General features: G+C 41.2%; 1 protein-coding gene across 2 annotated transcripts in view; it reads right to left on the bottom strand.

Moving 5' to 3' along the window:
* Positions 1 to 574: 574 nt before the first annotated feature.
* Positions 575 to 22704, bottom strand: part of LOC121917463 (melanocortin-2 receptor accessory protein 2-like) — a 41273-nt gene continuing 19143 nt past the window's right edge. The window contains exons 1-4 of one of the 2 annotated variants that reach the window (XM_042443457.1): positions 18150 to 18222; positions 4799 to 4935; positions 3395 to 3494; positions 575 to 1094 (exon numbers count right to left, since the gene is read on the bottom strand). In XM_042443457.1, the coding sequence (XP_042299391.1) occupies positions 704 to 1094; positions 3395 to 3494; positions 4799 to 4928 (621 nt within the window). In that variant the 5' untranslated portion in view covers positions 4929 to 4935; positions 18150 to 18222 and the 3' untranslated portion in view covers positions 575 to 703. Of the gene's footprint in view, positions 1095 to 3394; positions 3495 to 4798; positions 4936 to 18149; positions 18223 to 22704 lie in introns of those variants that run through there. The other variant, XM_042443456.1, reaches the window with a different exon arrangement.

Here is a 22704-nt window from a genome sequence, read left to right as displayed (position 1 = left end):
CAGATCGACTAAGTTTGTTTTTATGAAATAAATGCAACAAATATTTTTGATTTCTTGGCAAAACCGGGGGGGGGGGGAGATTGCAGGCACAGTCGCCTCTTTTCTGAAGAAATCCCAAATTTCAGGTGATTAGCTCAGGGACCTTTGTACAAGAGCAGCCTTCCATCACCCTAGATTCCTTATTACAGTAATCATTTTCCTGGACATGACAGACATACAAAACAGCACTGACATGTCACTAAGGAATACATTAGTAAAGTTTCAGCAGGATAGGTGCAGAGGTTTGTAGATGCAGGGACCCACAAAATTGGAGGGGGGCGGTTGGTTGTTTGGGGGCAATGAGGGTGCAAGGTGAGAATGATGTGTTTCTTAATCCCTCTCCCCATTTAGTTCATTTGTGACTACAGAATCTTTTAGCTGAAGCATAAGATGAGAAGTCAAAGGCTTTCACCCTCTGAAGATGCCAGCCACAGATCCAGGCAAAACATCAGGAATAAACCCTTCCAGAACATGGCCTCATAGCCCAGAAAACCCATAGAAAATCATAAGATGATAGCTGAAGATGAAACATGTTCTATTAATATAGATCCCAGATGGTATGATACGATAACAGAAGGAATCCCAGCTTTAAAAAGAGTAGGTGGGTAGCTTGGTCAGTGGTGGATTGACTGACTGATTTTCAAGTTTCAAGATTCATGTTTCTTCAGTCAAGAATTTGATGGGAACAATGACTAACTGGTTTGCTCTCTAAAATTATAGGTGGCTCAGAAATCAGCAAGTCATCTTCCAGAGAGGAATTCTGGTCAGTGTTCACAAAGTTGGGGATGTTGAACTTGGTGTGGCAATGCAGCTCCTCTTCCAGTCTCACCCTATTATGAATTACTTCCTGGAAGTGGATGTTACTGTCTGTAACTGGCACTTTATGGCATGGTTTTGCTTTGTCCACCTTCTCAAACTCATTAATGTAGCAATTGAAGAGCAACCTGGATTCTTCAGCAGCTTGCTGAGAAAAAATCCTGTCAGAATCCAGCGGTCGCCCAAAATCAGCCACAAAGTTGTTCATGCAAAACCTTTTCTCAGCAGAGTCTGTATTCCTAGAAAGCAAAAAGAGATGAATTGTGGGTAAGAAATGAGGTAGAAGCCACATCTTCATTAATCCTTAGTTATGGACATATCCAAAATATTTGCTTACCTACAACATGTCTAAATGAGAGATTGTTGATTTGCAATTAATCCAATGAATTCAGTGGGATTTGTCACAAGTGAACATAGGTTTGCCTCCTAATCCTTAAATTCAGTTGTCAGTCTCAGCTAGAATAGATACTTGTATAAACTGCATTCAATCAGTGGATTTACAGCTGGGACTAGCAGCCATGTTAAGTCAGAATTCTACATCCACATAATTGAGAACAAATGCTACTGATCTCAAGATTAACATTAAAAGCTGCTTTATGCAGAGTCAACTCATTTGTCCATTTAGAACATTATCTACAATGACCAGCAGCAACTCTCTGGTGTTTCAGATAAGGCTTAAGCCTACTTGAAGGTACCAGTTGATCTGATATTCTGCATGCAGTCTATGAGTGATGTAGACTTGAGTTAACTAACTCAAGTTGTTTCAATTGCTCAACTTGGCAATAAATGATGCACTGACTTGACTCGAGGTTTGTCTATTGTTAGCAATTTGCTGGCCTAACTTCATCCAGAAACAGCAAACACATTAGGCAATAGGCTTGAGGCAGGGCTTGAGGAGCAGCTGTCCTGTGGGCACATTGGAGGATCCTTCCACCTCAAGCCTGTTGCCTAACATATTTGCTGCTCCCCTCCTAGAATTTTTTCCCCTAACTCCCAGGCTTGAAACTTGACTTGAGACATGACCTTAAAGTACCTTGCAAGGACTCGAGACTTGAAAGTAGAGATTTGAGACTTGAGACTTGGAGTAAAAAACTTGAATACTGCTACTTACTGGGCCATGACCTGCACCAGTGGTAGCAATAGAGCTCTCCAGATTTTTTTTTGTGGGTTTTTTTGGGCTATGTGGCCATGTTCTAGCAGAGTTTCTTTCTGACGTTTCGCCAGCATCTGTGGCTGGCATCTGAAACTCTGCTAGAACATGGCCACATAGCCCGAAAAAACCCACGAAAAACTATGGATGCCAGCAATGAAAGCCTTCGACTTTATATTGGGGCTCTCCAGATGTTGAACTGCAACTCTCAGTTGTACTCAGTGAAGGTCTGGAAGGGTGACTGCTGTTCCTCTTTCCCAGCTGTGCAACTGGAGCTGGCTGACACTTGGGAATTCCTGCCCCTGGTCACTGATTGGCCATAGGGTGCACCTGGTGCCTTCATGCTGCAGGTATATGGCAGCAACAGAAGCCCAGCAGAACTACACTGGCAGAGATTTCCACCCTTCCAGTGGAATTGTCTCTGGGCCCTACAGATCCTACGATAATTGAATATTGCAAAAGCAATCACAATTTAAGTCCCAATATAGTTTTTAAAAAAACAACAACAATACAACAAATTATATATTAAATTTAACACATCACTGTCCCCAAAGTTCCAAGCATCCAATGAGGGCTCAGTGCCAGACCTGACTGCCAGACTTTTCTGCCTGTGCTGGTCAACTCTACTGCAACATTTGGATGTAAATCTTAAAGCCTTCAGTAAAAGATACAAAACAGGTGATAAGGCAACATAGAAATTCCACTACAACTTGAGTCTCCCTTATGTTAGGGACCAGAAGTGTTTTGGATTTCAGAGTTTTTTGGATATTGGAATATTTGCATATACATGAGATATCTTGGAGATGGGACTCAGGTCTAAACATGAAATTTATGTTTCATTTACATCTTATACATATAGCCTGAATCTAATTTTATACACAACATTTTTTTTAAAATTGTGTACATGAAACAATGCTTCTGAAAGCAAAGACATAATTATCTCAGCCACTCATGTAAACAATTTTGGAATATTTTGGATTTCAGAATTCTGGATAAGGGAGACTCAACCTGTGTAAGCAATTTACCATTCTATCCTTAATATTAATTGAAAATACCACTACCTTATACAAGATGAAAAGGGCTTACTCCTCGTCACTGGTAACTACAGCTCATTTCCTCTCTAGTTTCCCTCTTCCAGCAAGTACAGTCCTTTCCTTAGGGTTTCCTTAGGGTTTCCCCACCCATTGGGCCAAACCTATTACTTGGGTTACACCAGGTAGGCTTTGACTCTAGTCCACATAATTAATAGTGAGCAGTGCTGGGTGTTGCAGCCAAATAACATCTGGAGAGCTACAGAATTACCACCCTGTCCTGAACCAATAAGATCAATTTAAAAAGGTACTGATTGTTCAGCAATTTGAGCTTCTAGTAACCACCAATAGTACTTACTCTTGGTGTGGTGCTCCTGTCTTTGTTAAGAGGGTCAGTACAAAAAACATGAAAATGACAAAGACGGCAAGGCCAACCCAAAATCCAATCACAATGGAATCTGTAAAAGAAGCAGTGAGGTTAATTTTTTGAGGGTGGGGAACAAATTTTCATTAATATGAACATGGGGTCAGGGGATTCATACTGAATCTCAATAAGGGCAGATCTTGCTCAAGCCCTGCATGCAACACACAGGAGGACCTTCATAGTTGTGGTCTAATTTTGTGCACTCTATGGCTGATTATGTATAATTTTAGGGAGCCCAACCCAGCAAAGACTATCTTTGTGCAGAAACATTTCTACCCTCTTCTCTCTGAGCTCTGCTCAGGTCTTTCAGACTCAGGACTGTAGCTTCAGTATTCAGTGGCTATTTATATATAACATCATGTGCATCTTCACCCACAAAATATTGGTTTGTATTTTAGGTTTTGACTTAAGACTAACCAAAGAATGCAATATCTGAAAAATGTTGTTGTTAACTGCCATCAAGTCAACTTGACTTATAGCAACCCCAAAAATGAGAGACCTCCCAAGTTGCTCTATCATCAGCAGCTCTACTCAGGTCCTCCATGGATGATTATGCATAACTTTAGGGAGCCCAACCCAGCAAAGACTATTTTTGTGCAGAAACATTTCTACATTCAGTCACCCTTGTGGACACTGATGCATGTATGCCTATATAAGTAGCACCCACACATGTATGAGAATCACACGCTAACCATGCATCTGGAAAGAGAAATGGACCAAAGGGGTCTGACTTCTTTTCCCCATCATCTTAACCCATAAAAGATTATCAAGTTAATGGTGACAGTTTGCAAAATTTTAAAAAGTTACTGTTTTGGCCTACAACTCCCAGAATCCCACACAAGTACATGCAGGCCAGACTGGTGAGCTCTAAATACTGCTGTGTGTTATGATCTCTGGATTGGAATCTAGACTTAATGCTTTTACTGATAATACCAAAAAGATGTTAGTAAGAGTAAAAGGACAAATAATACTACTCAGTGGTGTGGTTTTTTTTTAATCCACTAGTATTTAATCCAATAGTATTTGTCTCTTTATGTATTTTCCATGGTTCCCCCCCAATATGCCAGTGGCTAAATTGGGCACTAGCGGGACATGCAAACTCAAAAGGAGGGGAAGTACACACAAGGAAGATACTACAAAGCTACTCTTTGTTAGTAGATTTTGAAATGAGAAAAGGAGGAATGATGACAGCATGGTATAGAAAGCAGTCTATAATTAAATTTTGTTGTTTCTTCATTATATTTGCTCCCACCTGGACATTTTGCATACAACTACAGCAAACCAATTCCACTTGGAAAGATTATGCTTTGAAATAGACAACATCCAGATAAGACTTACACTTATGAGCCTTGAGATCTTCAAAGGAAACTGGCTCATATTCATAATATTCATACTCCCAAGTGTAATCAGAGTTAGACAATAAAGCATGTTGGGATGTTCTGTTGGAAATAAACCGAGGTCCAGCCATCTCCAGCCTGTCAATAATAAATGTGAAAACAACAACCTTTAGCAGGAAAAAGTGGGCCCAATCCAAACCAAGTGATCTGCCCACCCACCATCTGTCCACACACTATCTCCTGCTCTGCACTGCCATCTGACCAGCAGCAATCCTTTTCACGCACCCTCCTTTTTCCAACTTTATGTTCCCACTCTTTCTGAGAACAAGCCTAAAATCAAACATGAACATGAAGCCATGCCAAAGTTAATTTCATCCTCAACCTGAGGTGATGTTGACTGATTTTGGACATACAAAAGTTACACAATACAGTGCAAGTAGCTGTTCCTTTTATTATAAACCCCTGAGTTAGATTTCTGTATTTTATATATCTATGTCTGATATTGGGCAGTAGTATAAAGCCAGTGTTTGATACATTAAAAAACCAAACAAACAATTTCAAGTTAATCTAGGGAGTGTCTCCCAAGCTCCTTGACAAACTGGCTGAGGAACCATTGGATGCTATAGAACATTTCTTCTGGAAGGGAGGAAAATCCAGTGCCAGAAGCCCCCTCATCCTGGTGATGGAAACTGAAAAATAAGCTTCTTTCTATAAAGATGGTTCTCTGCAGCCCAGTAGCTATTCTCACCACACCCTGAACATCCAAGCATGTTTGTCATGGTGGAATTAAAACAACACTATGAAGGCTCAGCATCATATCTGGCTTGAGTCCAGACTATACAGAGAATTGTATGAGCTTTATGAGCCCATTAGAGCTTTAAGATCTTCAGGAGAGCCCATTCTCTCTGTCCCACCACCTTCTCAAGCTCATTTGGTGGGCACAAAGGAGAGGGCCTTCTTGGTAGCTGCTCCTAGACTTAGGAACTTTCTAGTTAGGGAGGCCAGGGTGGCTTCCTCTTTGTTCTCCTTCTGTCAGCAACTGAAAGCATTCTTGGTCCACCAGGTTTTTAGATACTGAAACTGAATGAGATGGACTTTTAATGATGTGCTGTGCTGTTTTATAGTTTGTATAGCCATTTAAGTAATTTTGTTTTTACTGTTTAAATTGTTTCATTTTAAACAATTTTTTTACTTATACTTGTATTGAAGTTTTGTATAGTTTCAAATCTGTATTGTTTTTAAATATATTGCTAGCCAGCTTGAGTCCTATTATTGGGAGAAAGGGTGTATATACATAATATTATTATTTTGACTGACAACCTGTAATAAATTGTGCAGAATTTTAATAAAAAACAGAACATACCTGTCTAAGTACATGATTAGCTATTTTAAAAAAGGAGGAGATGGTTGATATTGCACTTTATTGAAACAATGACACACTGTTTCATTTCTTTCCATTCTTATTTAAACTATGGAAATGAAAGTATGAGCTTAGCTCACTCATTAAAATTAAACAAAGGTGAGAATGAGAGCCATGCAAATGATTCGAATGAATTCTGAAGTGAACAGGGCAGATTCAAACAGATTTGTACCAACTCTGGATCGAAACAGGTTGTGTCAGGATGGTCCAGAGAGGAACAGCATGGTTCAAAGTGATTCAGATCACACTGGAGATCTGTACTGTATGTCAAAAATAAGCGGGAGAAAGTCAGGCAATATGTTCCTAGCATGATCATACAGGCTGAGCCTGCCTTGTCTGGATTCTAAAATCTGAAATACTCCAAACCCCAAACCTTTTTTCATGGGTGGCTGAGACAGTGATACCTTTGCTTTCTAATGGTTCAGTGGACACAAACTTTGTTTCATGCACAAAATTATTTTAAAATATTGTTTAAAATTACCTTCAGGCCATGTGTATAAGGTGCATATGAAACCTAAATAAATGTTATGTTTATACTTAGATCCCATCTCCAATATATCTCTTTATGTGCATATATGCAAATACAGGTGTTCCAAAATCCAAAACACTTCTGGCCCCAAGCATTTCAAATAAGGGAGACTCAACTTGTATAAGGAAAACACTAAGATGGTGTGATGTGGAAGGAGGGCTTTACTCACTCACAGAAATAATATGCAAGCTGGGGCAAAAATCTCACAAGAGCATGCTAGTTATCTGGGCATAACTAGGTCTGGCTCCAAACCGTTCACATTTGGTCACTGGTCTTCATGAACCCTTTCCTCTTATTTCCCTGCTTAAATGTATGGCTGTGAACTTTTGTAAGTTTGCAAAATTCAGAGACATAGCCATATTCATTCTAGAATATCTGTATGCAACGGGATCTATTAATTTGTCTCAAAGATGATACAAGATCCCTTTACATATTCGTAAGTTTGTGTTTGCTTAGACATATAGGTCAGCAGGCAGACAGACCTTACACACAGAAAAGTTAATGCAATTCCCTTTTAGAAAGCATCAACTAGTAAACAATATAATGAACATCTACAATGGGCACATCTCCCTACGCCAACACAAGAGCTGCTTCACACATTGGATGGCATCCTGATAGTAAAGTAGGTGTGTGTAAGTGTGGCTTGTCCATGCATATCTCTCTTTTTGGATGGGGCAGAGGGAGCTATTCCTTTATTCCTTTGTACTCTCTCCAAATCCTTCCCCAGCTTTTAAGCACCTGGAAACAGTCACTGCTGCTGCTGCTGCCTATTGGAAATGGAGGAGTAGGGAGCAATTCAGACGGTGAATATGTGGCTGGTCTGGACTCAGAAAGGAAGGGAAAAGAGGTCACTCCATCTGTGAATGCAGCCTTCTTTCTCCCCCTTCTGACCTCATACCATCTACTTTGTCATAATCTGAATCCCCCCTCCCCACAACCTCCCCAACAGTAAGCAGAAGCAGGGCCTTCTTCCAGGGTTTGACAACTACTGTAGGAAGAGGATATGGAACTAAATAGGTGGACAATTATGCTCCACCTGCACAATGTAGGATCTTGGCCATTAGATCCATATTTGTCACCAAAAGTATGCTTGTAACAGAGGCAGACCCATCTTGGATCTTTAGATCATTGTTCTTAGGTGCTTTCAAGATGATACAATACATGTATTTCATAGAGGGGGGGAGGGGTTCACAATTCATACTGTACTTTCAAGTGTGCCTGAAATGTTACCTTACCTGTTATGCACTTCAACAATCTAATATGGGAAGAAACCCTTTAAATATGTATATCCTACCCTATAACTGAGGAAGGAGAGCCAGCATGGTATATAGTGTTTTAAATGCTGGATTAGGATTTCAGGAGATCAAGGTTGAAATCCCCACTCAGCTCTGAAAACCTCCTGGGCAAGTGACACACCCTCAGCTCCAGAAGAAGGCCATAGCCAAACTCCTCAGTATAACTCACTTTGAAGGCACATAAATAACAACAAATATCTGAGGGCCTCAGGGTGGCACACAATATTTTTAAAACCAATTTTAAAAATAAGAATACTTTTAAAATAGTAGAAGCATGCTAACAATTTAACACCTAAAACTTGCTATACTTTTTAGCCATTTTGGTTTAAAGAGCAGTTGAAGAAGCTTGCTGAATAGAACAGCAGGACTCAAGACAAATCTGAAAATCTCAGTGCAAGATATAGGAAGATGGGGTATTTGAACACATAAACTTTTCTGCCAAATGTGCCAAAGAAATAAAGATCAATTAACTATTTTGGAGAAGGAAAGTTGGTAACTGAGCATACAGGTAAGCATGAATTTAAATATGTTTTCCTCATATTCTATCAATGTTTGTCAGTGGCTGTTCTGCATCATTTACCATCCCATCCATATGGCCAATTAGAGACAGAAATGGTTCTGCGCTACCAGGTTTCAAAGCAGCATGCCCAATTAAGATATTTGCATTCACACCAGGAAGAAGCAGAAAATGGTGACTGGACAAAAACCCTTTCTTCAGCTGGTTATCAGGGATTTCCATCCTTTTGTTCCCAAAATAATGAAAGCAAAAGAGGGCAAGGACAGAAAGTAAACTTTACAAATATTAACCTCTTTGACACAAACCCATGTGAAGTGAAACATGAGTCTGCTCTCCTCCAATTACTCTGCAGGACAGGATCTTTTCTAACACTTCACACTGGGCCTTGGGGAAGGAAAGAAGGGACACAACCCATTTTCAGCCCTTTCCCTTCTCCCATTAAATGGCTAGACCTGGCTGAGGACACAAGGAGCACTCTGTTTCACTTGGCAAGTGGCTAGTACTGCTTGTGAAAAAAGGGAAACAGAGTATGCCTAAGCCGTCTGCCAAGTCCTATAAATGGGGAGGCTTCAGACCTGTGACATCCAGTTTGTGCTTTTACTAGAACCCCAAGATTCACCAATTGTATACAAGTATAAAAACAGCAGTTGGGAGAGAGCCAAGTGTGAAATGGTAGCCATGAATGTAGAACCATCAAAGACATTCCATGAGCTGCTGCAATAACTTCCATCAACAAGGTACAACTTATGTTAAGAGTAGGGTGACAAGCATGAATCTACAAGACTTAATCAGAGTGGTGGAAGACAAGGGGTCTTGGAGAAGTCTCATCCACAGTGCCACCATGATTCAAAGACCAAAGTGGACTCAAAGGCAAATAACAATAACAAATGGGAAAGCCTATTTGTAGCTGTGTTTGTAAAATAACTGGAAATCTGAATCCCTTACTAATCTAATTCAAAAATTATCCCGTGATTTGTCCATAATCTACAGTCTACCTTCAGCTGGCCTCAGAGATAGCATGCCGACAGACAGAGATTTTTTAAAAAAATACTGGTTTAGACTGGAGTCTTAGAATTTCCAGACAGCATTTGCAGTTGTAGCTTTGAGATGTACTCCAAAAAAGTATTATTCCCCTCAGCCCAGAGAAGAGGACAGTTTTCAACAGAAATAGGGTGATGAATACACTCTGGAATTTAGTTCAAAAGTTAAAGGAACTATCCAAGGCACTGAACCTATACTGGGGCAAGATTCAGAACAACGGACATCTCCTTATATTTCAGACTAAAACTGGGAGTTAATTTATTACCCCACTGATATGCAAGCCATTAGCCAACACTGGTTGCAGCAGTAAGCTGGATAACAGAGTAAGTCTGGGTCCAAACAGACAGGCCAAATGAAGTGGCTTCAGGCCACTCTGGAGGTGTGCTGTTTAAATGATGCATGGGTCCTAAGAGGCCATAAGCTGCACCGAAGCTGTGCTCTTGTCCTTAGGACTGGAGCGCAGCTTTGGCCTGGCTTCCAGCCAGGGATGTAGCCAGGATTTTGGGAAGGGGGGGGTCCAGACAAAGTGCCACCATTATAATGGGGCTTGGGCGTGGCGGTGCAGCAGTGCACGTCATTCATTGTATCTAACGGAAGGGAGGGTCCAAACCCCACGGACCCCTCCCCCGTTCCATCCTCTTAGGGTGTGTGTGTCGTTTAAACAACACACTTTCAAAGTGGCCTGAACCCACTTCATTTGGCCTGTCTGTTCGAGCCTTCTGTCTTTAAAATATTGCCCCTTTCTATGTCAGGGACAGAAATAAGATTTAAAAGTGTTCAAAAATATTTGAAAAATGGGTTTCTCAAGTGTCAGAAAATTGGAATGAGAAGAACCCTACCTAGATGGGTGAGAATCTTTGCAGTTTGGAACCTATTCTCTACAAAAAAGTGCTCACAGATTTTTGTGTGTAGAAAACGTCATTAGTTGCACAAAAACACTGTACACAGAAAACAGAAAAAGCCTTGGCAGAAAGGCATGGATCTGTTTCCCTTATTCACAAGTAATATTAGATATTTTCTGTGTAGAAAGTAGAATTGTTCACCAGGATCCTGTTGGAGTATTACATCTCCACAAGTGGACTTATATCTGTGGGAATTAGACTTACACAGTTGTATACCATCCATATGTGGTAGAGGGCAGCTGTTACTACATAACAGAGCCAATAAAGTGCCTGATGCCAGTACCACATTACTCATCTTCACAACTCAGTAAAGGGGTTTCTTAGCACCTCCGGTATACATAACATAAAGGTATATGTAATGTTATATAATGTAGCAGGGCATACAGGATTCTGACCCATGTTTTATGTTTAGGAAACATGCTTACTTGAAGATCAAACTGCTATTAAAGGGAATATGACAAGGACTGGCTAAAGAGCTCATAAATTTCTACCTGCCCTTCGGTAGTGCTGGGAGAGCGAATAAACCAACTTAAGAGAATTCAAATACTTTGGATGTCTCTGCAAACAGCAGAGTGAGTAATAAGTGCACACTCATTGCATGGAAAAACACTCTTCCATAAAGGCCACTCATGACTGCTTTATACCTCCGAGGCAGATCCGTTAGCAAGAGAAAACAAATGATCTGCTGGAGGGACTCACATGAAATGTGCACTTCTAAGCCCAAGAAAACACTACCTAAATGCTACTTGTAAATGCACAGGTTCCCTTCAGTGAGCCCCTATAGTGTGGAGGTACCACATCCACAATTTTATTGAAAATTTTGCTGCCTCCAGGTAATCTATGTAGAAGTATATGTTTTTATCTTTCAGGCTGTTCTTTTTGATAGGCAGTAGGAGCAGCCATAAACAAACAAACAGACAATGGTGGGGGGAGGAATCCAATTTTTGCCTCAGGTAAACAGCATGACTTCATCACTACATGTAAAACCTCCATTTCTCACCATGGCATAAGGCTCACAGGACAAGAATTTAAATTAAATCTCCCAGCAAATGTTTAGTCAGAAAGCTCATGAAACAAGGCATTTGTGAAGCAAGGTGATGTGGTGGCAGCAGATTTCAAATGCAAGTTGGTTCTGACTTATTCCTTTACACCTCAAATTAAATTTTATGTACAGTATACACCTGCGTGGCGCATATATATATATATATGATCTAAATTTTCAAGCAGTTCATACATAATCTAATCTGGAGTGCAGTCAAGTGTGCATCATCTGTCACTCAACAGTCTATCAAGGTCTGCACAGCCTGAGTCCGGAGTATCTGAAGGACTTTATTAACCCATACATGCCTGTCCCAACTTTGGTTTCTTTGAAAGACACCCTTTTCTTGGTCTCACCATCCCACAGAGGCATGTTGGGAGAGGCATCCCTGGTGATCACTCCGAAGCTCTTAACCTCCAACAAAGAGGTTGTTGCTGTTGTTATTGTTATGTGCCTTCAAGTCATTTCTGATTTATGGCAATCCTAAGGCAAACCTATCATGGGGTTTTCTTGGCAAATTTTTTTCAGAGGAGATTTGCCATTGCCTTCTTCTGAGGCTGAGAGTTTGTGACTTGTCCAAGGTCACCAAGTGGGTTTCATGGCTGACCAGGGAATTGAATCCTGATCTCCAGAATCATAGTACGATACAATACCATGCTGGTTAGGCTAGTTCTTTCCCTGTTATCCTTCCAATAACAACCAAAGGAATTTTTATTCAGACAGACCTTAGGCAACTGAACAGCTCCTGAAGATGTGGCCTGTTGCCAATTGAGCCCTGTTCTTTCCTATGCATGTTTTCTATAGTTCTGTTTTTTTACTGTTTTAAATCAGGTTTATCCCTTAATTCTGTTTTAATATATGCATTTAGTAAATGCATCTGACACAGTGGACTGAAGTCTACGAAAGCTTATGCTGCCAATTTCTTTCTTTCAGTTAGTCTCAAAGGTGCTACAAGATTCTACAGACTAACATAGCTAGATCTTTTAATTTTGTTGTAATAGTTGATTTTATTTTGTGTTTCAACTGTATTTTTCTATTATTTCATATAACTGTGATCCTCATCTTTGGGAGAAAGCTGGGATTCCAATCTAATAAACAAATGACAACAATTCCAGACTGAGTCCTGCAGTGATTTTAACAAAGTAGAAGACCATTTTCTTGTGGTTAAGGAAAAAATATGAGAATTTATTTACTACACTTACGGCCTGAATGCCCTGCAAATGTGTTCATCCTAATTAAAATTCCACTTAACAGTGTCAAAAACTTTTACAAATTTGGCCATTTTATTCTCGTGAAACCAATTCAACGTTTGTTGCTAAAATATGGGCCCTTTACCCCATATAACACCAAAGAGTTTTAGTTCTACACTGAATGAGAAGTACAGAAGCCGATTTTAAAAAAGAAAGTGCCTATGGGACCATGTGCCCAGGTTAAAGGCTTCCAAATATATGCCAATAATAAAATCCTCCCATCCTACACACAAGAAACATTTTGGAGCCTAACACCAAGGCTTAAATCCTACTATTGAGCAGAGTGAGGGGGCCACAGGGTTTTGTGTCACCAGATTGTATGACAGGCAACACTTGCTGACAACTATTAATGAGACAGGAGCCCTGTCCTTTATTTCACCTGAGAACTCCAGGTGTGAAGAATGCCATTTTCATCTCTACTTCAGGCAGCAACATTCCTTAGGCAGTAACAGAAAATCTATAGGGTGTGCAGGGGGAGCAAAATGAGGACACTATCCCCAAATAAGAATCCTCCAATAAATTTTCATTCAATTCCCATGTTTAATCTAGCCTTGCAGTAACTTAAAATTTCAACTGAGCATTTAGAAATACAGTGGTACCCCGGGATACGAAATACCCACGTTACAAAATTTCCGGGTTATGAAAAAAATCCATTGAAAATAATTGTTCCGGGTTACGAAGGTTATTTCGGGTTACGAAAAAAATTTTGGTGCTTTTCGGCGCTTTTTCGCACGAAATCGCGGCTTTTCCCCATTAGCGCCTATGGCATTTCGGCTTGCGAATGCTTTTCGGGTTACGAAAGCGGCGGCGGAACGAATTAATTTCGTAACCCGAGGGAGCACTGTATAAGCCATGATCTTTCTGGGGAGTTACAAACATATAACCAGCATAGTTACACAGCTACACAATGGCCCCCAGTCTGACTCTCTCCCCCAATCCCCACATATTGGGCAGCAGCCATTGTGACTGATGGGGTTTTGTTGCTCTGTCACTCAAGAACAAGTTAACTGATGTTTCCACTCCTTCTCATGAACCATCTGCATCGCAATAGGCAAAGGAAGCTTCCCTGTCACAATTCCCCCTCACATTGGAGACTGCTTGTTCAAGTGGGGATGGGAATGTTAGTCAGATGTTTCCTAAGTGACTCGAGAACAGATCCCTGTCAATGGCAGTGGCTGCTGCCCAATACATAGGGACTAGGAGATTTTCATGGTCTCATGCATCCCCTAAACTAGAGAATATGTAGAGACTGTAGATACCAAATAGATAAGAATGTGTAATTCTAGGATTCCAGCCATAGTTTAGCCATCTAAAGTAAAAGGACAGGCAAAGTTACCAAGGTAATGCAAACACAGCAAATATAAAAGTTTTGACTAGAATAATGTTCAGTTTCTCACTCTGAAATGCTAGAAATCTGAGCACTGAAGGAAAATTTCATCCAAGAGTGCAAAACATTTTATCAGTGGGGGATATGCCCTCATTGTGCCCACCCCCATAGCTACAGCCCTGAATCTAGATGGCTTGATTCTTTAGTCCCTTCACTAAGTAACATGCATTTGCCAATGCTTTGGGCAGTCTCCTGTTTTGACTTCACAGAAATAAAATCTACAAAGCAGCAATACCTTTATTGAGCCAGCTTCAAAGCATAAGATACATTATGCAAGCTTTCAAAACTCCATTGGCTTCTTCATCAGACAAAGATGTTTGAAAAGCATACAGGAGGGGAAGGGAAAGATGACAATGATAGAGACACAGCCCTACATGTGGTCTCTGATGTAACTCTGTTGTCAGATAATATGGCATTATTATTATTATTATTATTATTAAGCTTTATTTATATAGCGCTGTAAATTTACACAGCACTGTACATAAAATCATTTAATTAGACTTTTCCCTGCCTTCATGCTTACAATCTAAGAAGACACGACACAGAAGGAGAGGGAATGGTTGAGGGGAAGGGGATCAGGTCCAGCATTCTTCTCTCCCTCTGAGTCCTGGACCATGGCAGATGGAGGGATCTGTATCTTAAGGATAGGCCTGATGGCATTGGCCTACCCTCTCTCCCCCTCTGAGGCCAAGATGGAGTTGGAAGCCTTCAGGGAGGGCGCAGTTCCTTTCTCTCCCCCTCTGAGGCCAAGATGGAGTTGGAAGCCTTCGGGGAGGGCGCAGTTCCTTTCTCTCCCCCTCTGAGGAACCAAGATGGGTTGGATGCCTTCGGGAGGGCAGTTCCTTCTCTCCCCCCTCTGAGGCACGATGGAGTCGGAATGCCTTCGGGGAAGGGCCGCAGTCAGTTCCTTTTCTCTTCCCCCTCTGAGGCCACGATGGAAGTTGGATGCCTTAGGGGAGGGCGGCAGCTCTTCTCTCACTCCCTGAGGGCCAAGATGGAGTCGGAAGCATTCAGGGAGGGCGAAGTTCCTTTTCCCCCTCTGAGCCAAGATGGTAGTCGGAAGCCTTCGGGGAGGGCGCAGGTTCCTTTATCTCCACCTCTGAGGCCAATATGAGTCGGAAGCCTTCGGCGGTCCTTTCTCTCCCCCTCTGAGGCCAAGATGGAGTTGGATGCCTTTGGGGAGGGCGCAGTGAGGGATTTAAATGCAAGCAGAGGCTATTCTTCTTGGCCATGTAAGGACAAGAGACAAAGGGCAATAAAATACATGGGTATTCCTGAATATGTTTCCTAGAACTGGACCAAGTCTTTACAGCTTTAGCACATGGGCGCAGCACAGAGTATTCTGGTCTCAGAGTTGTATCAACGTCCCCTGAGGCCCTCTGCAATGCCAGGTGGGCTGTTCACACATATGTCCTTCTGTGGTGCCCAGCGCCAGTGCCACCACAACAAATCACTCACTCTAAGGCCAGAATGCAACCATCGATCAACCACCATCAATCACATGGCTAGGTGCCTTGTTCTGACCTCACAGCAAGTCACTTGCAGTGGTGGCAGGTGCCACAGCAGGACATAAACAGCCATCGGGCATCATAAAAGAGAGCTCCAGATCTTCCAGGAAGATTTGGAGCAAAATATGAGGTTTTAAAGGAAGGTATACATCAAGTTCGGTACTGAAGTGACCCAACATCGTCTAGACAATTTGCACCAGAAATGGTGATTGGACCATGCATTGTTTGGACTCTCCTTCAAAAAGATGGGGGAGGACATTTTATTTGGCCTGTGCAAAGAATCCCTAAGTTAGTGGACTACTCCTACCCATTTCATGGAGACTTGAGGAAGATAACTATCTGATGGATTGCACTTTAGACATCTCCACCCAACTATTCTGATAAATTTAATGGCACCTACATTTGCATCAAAAAGCCTTGCCCCTGCCCACAAAGAAACCCAATCTCAGGGAATTTGTGATTGTCATCTGGCTGTCTGATAATATTTGATGTGATGTGATTTGTTTTTATATTTGATGTTTTTAATTTGTTTTTTCTTTTCTACAGTATATGGTAATTTTATCTATTCCTCTTTTTAATTGTTATTATCTTAGAGTGTACGCCTTGGGCAGGCTTTTATATACTCTTTAAGTTTACCGACTTTGTACAGCACTGTGTATAATTACAGCACTTTAGAAATAAATAATAATAATAATAATAACAACAACAACAACAATCATGTTAAAATCTAGACACCACACCACCTCAAGAACCAAGTCAATGAAAGTGATTTGGCAGGCTTTATGTCTGCAAAGCCACTCAGTCAGGTCATGCTAAATGACTGAGCAATCAGGCATAGGAAGGACAGCATCACACCAAGCAACATAACAAGCTTTGGGGGAGGTGGAGAAATACAATGATTACTCATACACAATAATGAGCTCCAAGACAGCTAATAGAGCCACGTCCCAGGAAGCACAGTCATTTTGATAAACACTCATTAGCAAGGATTTCTGCTATAAAAGCCATATATAAAGCTTTATGCAACATTTAAGGATCTTAGTACTGCAGTATAATTAACTATGAAAAAGATGATTTCCCTCCCCCATTGTTTCTCTCTCTCTTCCATCTCTCTTTCTCTCTCTATTCCTCTATCACCATTACCATGACTGCCTCTCTCAGAGCCTCCCATGAGCAGAAGTTGTAGCAATCCATCTCTGTGCTGACCTTTTCTCTTGTTCCACAGAGGACTAATGGGTGGCCTTGCCTTGGCCCTCAATGTTCACTAGCAGCGATCCACTACTTCTGCCACCATTACCATGACACTGTCATCTGAGAGTTACATGCAGTTCTCTATTTCTTCTTCAAGGAAGAGCGCCGATGGCAGAAGAAGCATAATTTAGTCTGTCATGTAGAACCAGCACTGCAGCAGCAACAAGCCAGGGAAGGTTATCGCATGGGGGCAAAACCGTCCCCCGATGTGTTCTAACGAGCTTTTGAAACTGTTCCCAGAAATGGCGCCTCCTGGAACACATCGGGAACCCGATGGGAACGCCAGCGGCAGCGGCGGCATTGCACCGTGCGGTAAACTAGCGTTCTGGTTCCCATCGGGTTCCCATCACGCTCCATGCGGGCCCGTGCTCGTGCTCGTTAGAACACATCGGGGGACAGTTTTGCGCCCATGCGATAACCTTCAGTGACTCCTTCATTGTGTTTACATTTCTTAACAAATGGTTTTACTAGTACAGTCTTGTGATGATGGCACCCTTAATCCTTAATCATACTCTGTTCTTTATGTGTACAACAAACCTGCAAAGTGATGGCTTGACCAAACTGTACTACCATTTCATTGTCAGGCTGAAAGGTTAACCCAACCAATCAAGAAATAGCATGAAGTAGGATCATGAGAGAGGCATTTGCCCAGTGGAGGATGGTTCAAACTAGAAATATCTGGAAAGGTCTGGAATATTTGGAGCCAACATTTTAAAAAGACAAGACATGCTCCCCTCTCAGAAATAAGTGTACAAGCAGGGGGCTAATGCTAGGAAAGATAGAGGGATAGTAAATAGAGAAGAAGACTACACGCTAGATGGACAGACTCAATCAGAGCTTTCAAGGACCTGAATTTGCAGGACCTAAGCAGAGAAGTGGAAGTTAGGGAGTCTAGGAGATGTCTCATCCACAAGGTCACCATGACTCAAGGGCAGTGAACAACAACAAAGAAAACACCCATAGAGAAGTAACAAATTCAGAAGTGAGATCATCATTCCTGCAGGAAATTCCAGAACATAACTTGTAAAGCAGCTATGGGAATCATGACACTCCAGATATTGTTGGATTTTAGGTCCCCGTAGTCCTCACCAGCATAGCCAACCATGATGAATGATGGTAGTTGTAGATAAATGTTTGGAGGGCCACACAAGTCTCACGCTTGCTGTAAACAGTTAAGTAATGGGCACAGAAAATAAAGAGAACTCAGTCATACCTCAGATGCCTAATAAATACAGATGCCTGGCCATGTCTGGAGATGTCTTCTGGTCAAGAATGCATTGTAAAAGAGAAAGAGAATGGTGTTGGTGTGTTGAAGCAGCTTTCAAAGGGATCCAACAAGTATACTGGGGATAAGGCTTTCAAGCAACTACTAGTCATGATACACATATACTACCTGCAGGAAAAAAGAAAAAAAGCTACGAAACAACAATAGCACAAGGCTGTTGCATTCATGTCTTTCTGGTTGAGCACACTGGAAAACATTGCTAGATTACATAGGCCTCTGGGCTGATATAGCACAGCTTTTCTTCTGTTCCTAGAATGCAATCTAGTCTGCTAGTTATTGAGGGTAAGAGCAGTTTAATTAGAAATATGCTTACCAGTTCAACCACTGATATATGCCTGAATAGCTCAGTAATCAGAACTAAAAATGGAAGGAATAGAAAAGCATGAAATTCCTTCACAAATATTATCATGTCCAAGAACATCCCACTATTATAAATAGTTCACTCATAATTCCAAATTGTGATGCTATTGCTTCAAGTGTAGCATGCAATATGATGTCCTACATGGGTGGCCTGCTCCCTCCACTAATTTATCATTTAAATTTTATGTGGCTTATTAAGATCAAATAAGATATTCACATTAACGACACATTTCCCCTTGGGGCTGAACAAATTACCCACTTCTTCATATGCTGTCACACTCACTTTCTGCAACTACATTGCGTTTACATGGTTTATTAACCCCTAGTGCTTTCAAACATAATGAGTGTCTGGCACATTTCTTTGCCAATGAATACTACATTTCTGGGAAGCAAGATAAAGAGAGAAATAATTGGGTTATCTGAATGGAGTAATTACACTAATGGTACAAAAGGAGGTCAGGAGAGAAAGGGCAAAAATTGCCACTTAAAATACCTATTCCAAACTGAAATGGAAGCCTAAGCCTTTTTACAAGGGGAAGTATTTTTCTCTTGGCAATCAGTCACAGAATGGATAGAGCGCCACTGTGTTTCTGAGGTGCGGAAAAGACAGTCCGTTCCCATGGGCCATACAAGAACATCCCAAAGCAATTCTGAGGTCCTCAGAACACTCTTCGTCAATATTCCCATCTACCCCCTTCCTATTTTAGGCCCTGGAGAGGCCTTTCATGAATCAGGAAATCAGGCAGAAGTTGCTTAAATTCTTGATTGACTGACTGACTGATTAAAAAGGCCTCCCCCAAGAGCAAAATGACCCATGATGGCCAAAAGCACTAAAATTCCTTGGAGGTTGACCCACCCCACTTCCTAGTTTCAGAAAGGCTCACCTGAGCCTAAAATGTTGGGAGGTTAGCTCCCCTCACACCCTCCAAAGGCATCTGTAGCCATAAAGGGGGGGGGGGGCTTTTTAGAATCAGATGATGAGGCATGAAGGGGTTGAGGCTCCCCAAGGCCACAAAATGCAATGAAGCCTTCCAGTTGATGTCAGGTGCCCACCCCTGCTGCAGGTCATTAATCTAAACCTTTTTCACAGTCATCATCATCACCATCATCAGTTACATAAACTGGTCAAGATAGAAAAGGGGAAATCCCTCAAGACTGCTAATTGAATTTGTTATAAACTGAGCGCAGACCCAGCAAGCAAAAGTAGTCTGGATGTTCGCTTATAGGATTGGTTGCTCTCCCAGGTCAGGAAGACTCATCCATGTCAAAAGCATGTTTCAGGAAGAAAGGAAAGTCGCTAGCAATTTACACTTAATGGATGATTTGTGTTCAGACTGGATCATAGTAAATGTGCTCTCCAGGGACCTTTAAAAAGCATTTCGCTGGTAGAAAAGGTGGTGGTCAAATTGATTTCTGGAGCCTCTTTATCAGATCATCACTTTTCTTTTGTTTCATCTGCCTATCAATTTGATTGAAACCTCTCTTTTCTTTTTAACTTTTAGTGTTTCTTTTTAACTTTAAGACCTTTCTTTACCCCTGAGCTTTTAGTCTGGGTTAAAATTCAGTTTTATTAACAGAAGAGACAATCCATTAAAGAAATCTAAAAAGTTGAATCTGGTGCCAAGAGAAACATCAGATTATTACTCTCAGATGTACATTATAAAATCAGCACAAGTCTGTGTCCTGGGCTATTGCATACTACTAGATTTTAAGACAGAACAAAACAGTCTAATACATGAAGAAGGTTATGGAGGTGGTAGGAAAGTATAAAACATCTCAGGTTCCACTATTTCCAAACACAATATACTAAAAAGTAAGAAAACCAATGGAATGAAGGAGGAAAATATCTGAATAATAAATTGGTAGTAATGAAACTGAGAATTTTATAAGCCAATTTTAGACTTTATTATGCAAAGGGAACTTGTGGTACCTTTGAGACTAACTGACCAAAAGAAATTGTAAGCTTTCATAGGCATGCTCTACTTCCTCAGATGTGCATCTGAGGAATTAAACTACAGGTGCACCTACACAATAGAAATAATTTAGTTTGATACCATCCTACCATGACTCAATCCTAAAGAATCCTGGGATTTGTAATTTTGGGAGGCACCAGCACTCTTTGGCAGAGAAGGCTAAAGTCCTTGTAAAACTACAGATCCCAGGGTTCCATAGGATAGAGCTACAGCACTTAAAGTGGTGTCAAACTACATTATTTTTACAATGCAGATTCAACTCAAATCTACAAAAGCATATGCTACAATGTCTTTTGCTCACTTAGTCTCAAAGGTGCTACATCCTTTTGCATACACTTGTCCCTCCACATTCGATGGGGTTAGGGGTACAGGACCCCCATGAATGTGGAAAAACTGCAAATAACAAAAACACTATGTTTTGAACTGAGAGAATGCCCCTCTAGGAATCTCTAGGTCCTGCAGTGCAACTCTGTAGTCAGCCTCTGCCAGACACTGATCATAGCGCTGTTCTCTCTAGGAATCTCTAGGTCCTTCACTGCAACCTTTGGTTAAAGGTGACCATAAAGTTCTGCTGGAGAACATATTCATAAAATCCTTGAATAATCAAATCCACAAAAGTCAAAGCTGCAAATGTGGAGGAACAAGAGGTAGCATAGCTACATCTCTGGAAGTTTACACTTTATTGTTAGAGATGCATAGTACTTGGGAAGGAAAGGAAATGTAGGACAGTGAGATGGCTTGCCTCTTGGTGAACCCTTTCTTTTTAAAAGCACAGTTCCTTAAAAACATTTAAGGTAACATCCAACTAGACTGATCACAGCCTAACAAAGAGAATTTAACAAAATTTTGCAATGTATATGAATTTTGCAATATATCTACAAGGAACATAGCAATTGTACAGTATGTGAAGACCTTTTGGATGAACCCAATGTTCAGTCATCAAAATAGAGTATCTGGGGTGTAGAAGGAAGAACAACAGGAGACAACCATTTCATACACAGAATTCCACTTAAGATTTATAAAAACAATCTAAATTAGCTGAATCTTGAGCAAAATCTTGCATTTCAGAGTATATGCAGAGTTCATTGCAGAAAAGCAGGCTTGAGAAATGTCTTTGTACTCTTGATTTAGGATCCTGTAAAAGGCAAAGAAGCCTTACAAATTGAGGAGACTCCAAATCTAATAAAAACTAACTCCTCAATGGAGAAAGACTGGTCTATTAAATTGTGTAATAGCCTCAATTTAAATTACCAGTAGTTTAGACAATAAATAATTAGAAAGTTATTTATAATTGGCTCCCATCAGCTTAATGACTTTGAACTTATATATCCAACCAGATTTATTATTGTGGGAAAGAGCTTATGTTTTGGATGTTTATTCAGACACAAAGTTCAGAATGTGTGCTTACTCAGGTTTCACGGTAAGCTACGAAAATAAAAGCTGACACTGCTGAGCTACAATACAATACAAGGATTTGCCACAGATGCAGCTGAATATACTAGCTAAATTAGTACCAGCTGACCTGAAAGAAACATTGTTTAATACTCAACTCCTTATAAATTAAAGCCATGTCCACATCCTTCTCTCATTTTCACAGTGAGTAGTCCTGGTGACACAGTGTTCAGTTTTGACGTGAACTGTCAGAATGATGTATGGCCAGTTCAGCACCAGACCTGCACTATAAAACCCTTAAAATGCTTTTTTTAAAAAATCACCTTTTGCTCTAGATCTTCTAGGAAAATCTGGAGTTTTCCATTGCAATGGTGGATGGCTGTTTACAGCATATACCTCTGTGCCACCCAGCGCTGCCTCTGTGGCACGACTTACTTGCTCTGAGATCAGAACAAGGTGCCCAGCCATATGATCTACACTGGATAGCTCATTCTGATCTCCGATGGAGCAACTCATGGTGGTAGCTGTCATGGCCAGCCAAGATCAGCTCTCGGAGGATGAGGAGGAGGATGAGCCTCCTCCAGAGCAAGGGCTGATTGAGGCAACGCCAGGTGCTGATCCTGCTCTGCCAGGTCCCAGCTGTGCTCTACCAGCCCCAGAGGAGGAGGTTCAACCAGGTCCTAGTGCTGAAGAGAGGCCTCCTATGGTACCACAGCCTACTGGTGACTCTGGAGACGAAGCTTGCCTGCAGGTGCCTT

The sequence above is a fragment of the Sceloporus undulatus genome, unplaced genomic scaffold, assembly GCF_019175285.1.
Source record: "Sceloporus undulatus isolate JIND9_A2432 ecotype Alabama unplaced genomic scaffold, SceUnd_v1.1 scaffold_19, whole genome shotgun sequence".
Classification (NCBI taxonomy): Eukaryota; Metazoa; Chordata; class Lepidosauria; order Squamata; family Phrynosomatidae; genus Sceloporus; species Sceloporus undulatus.
Note: the sequence above shows the minus strand (reverse complement) of the source record. Positions and strands in the feature narration are given on the sequence as shown.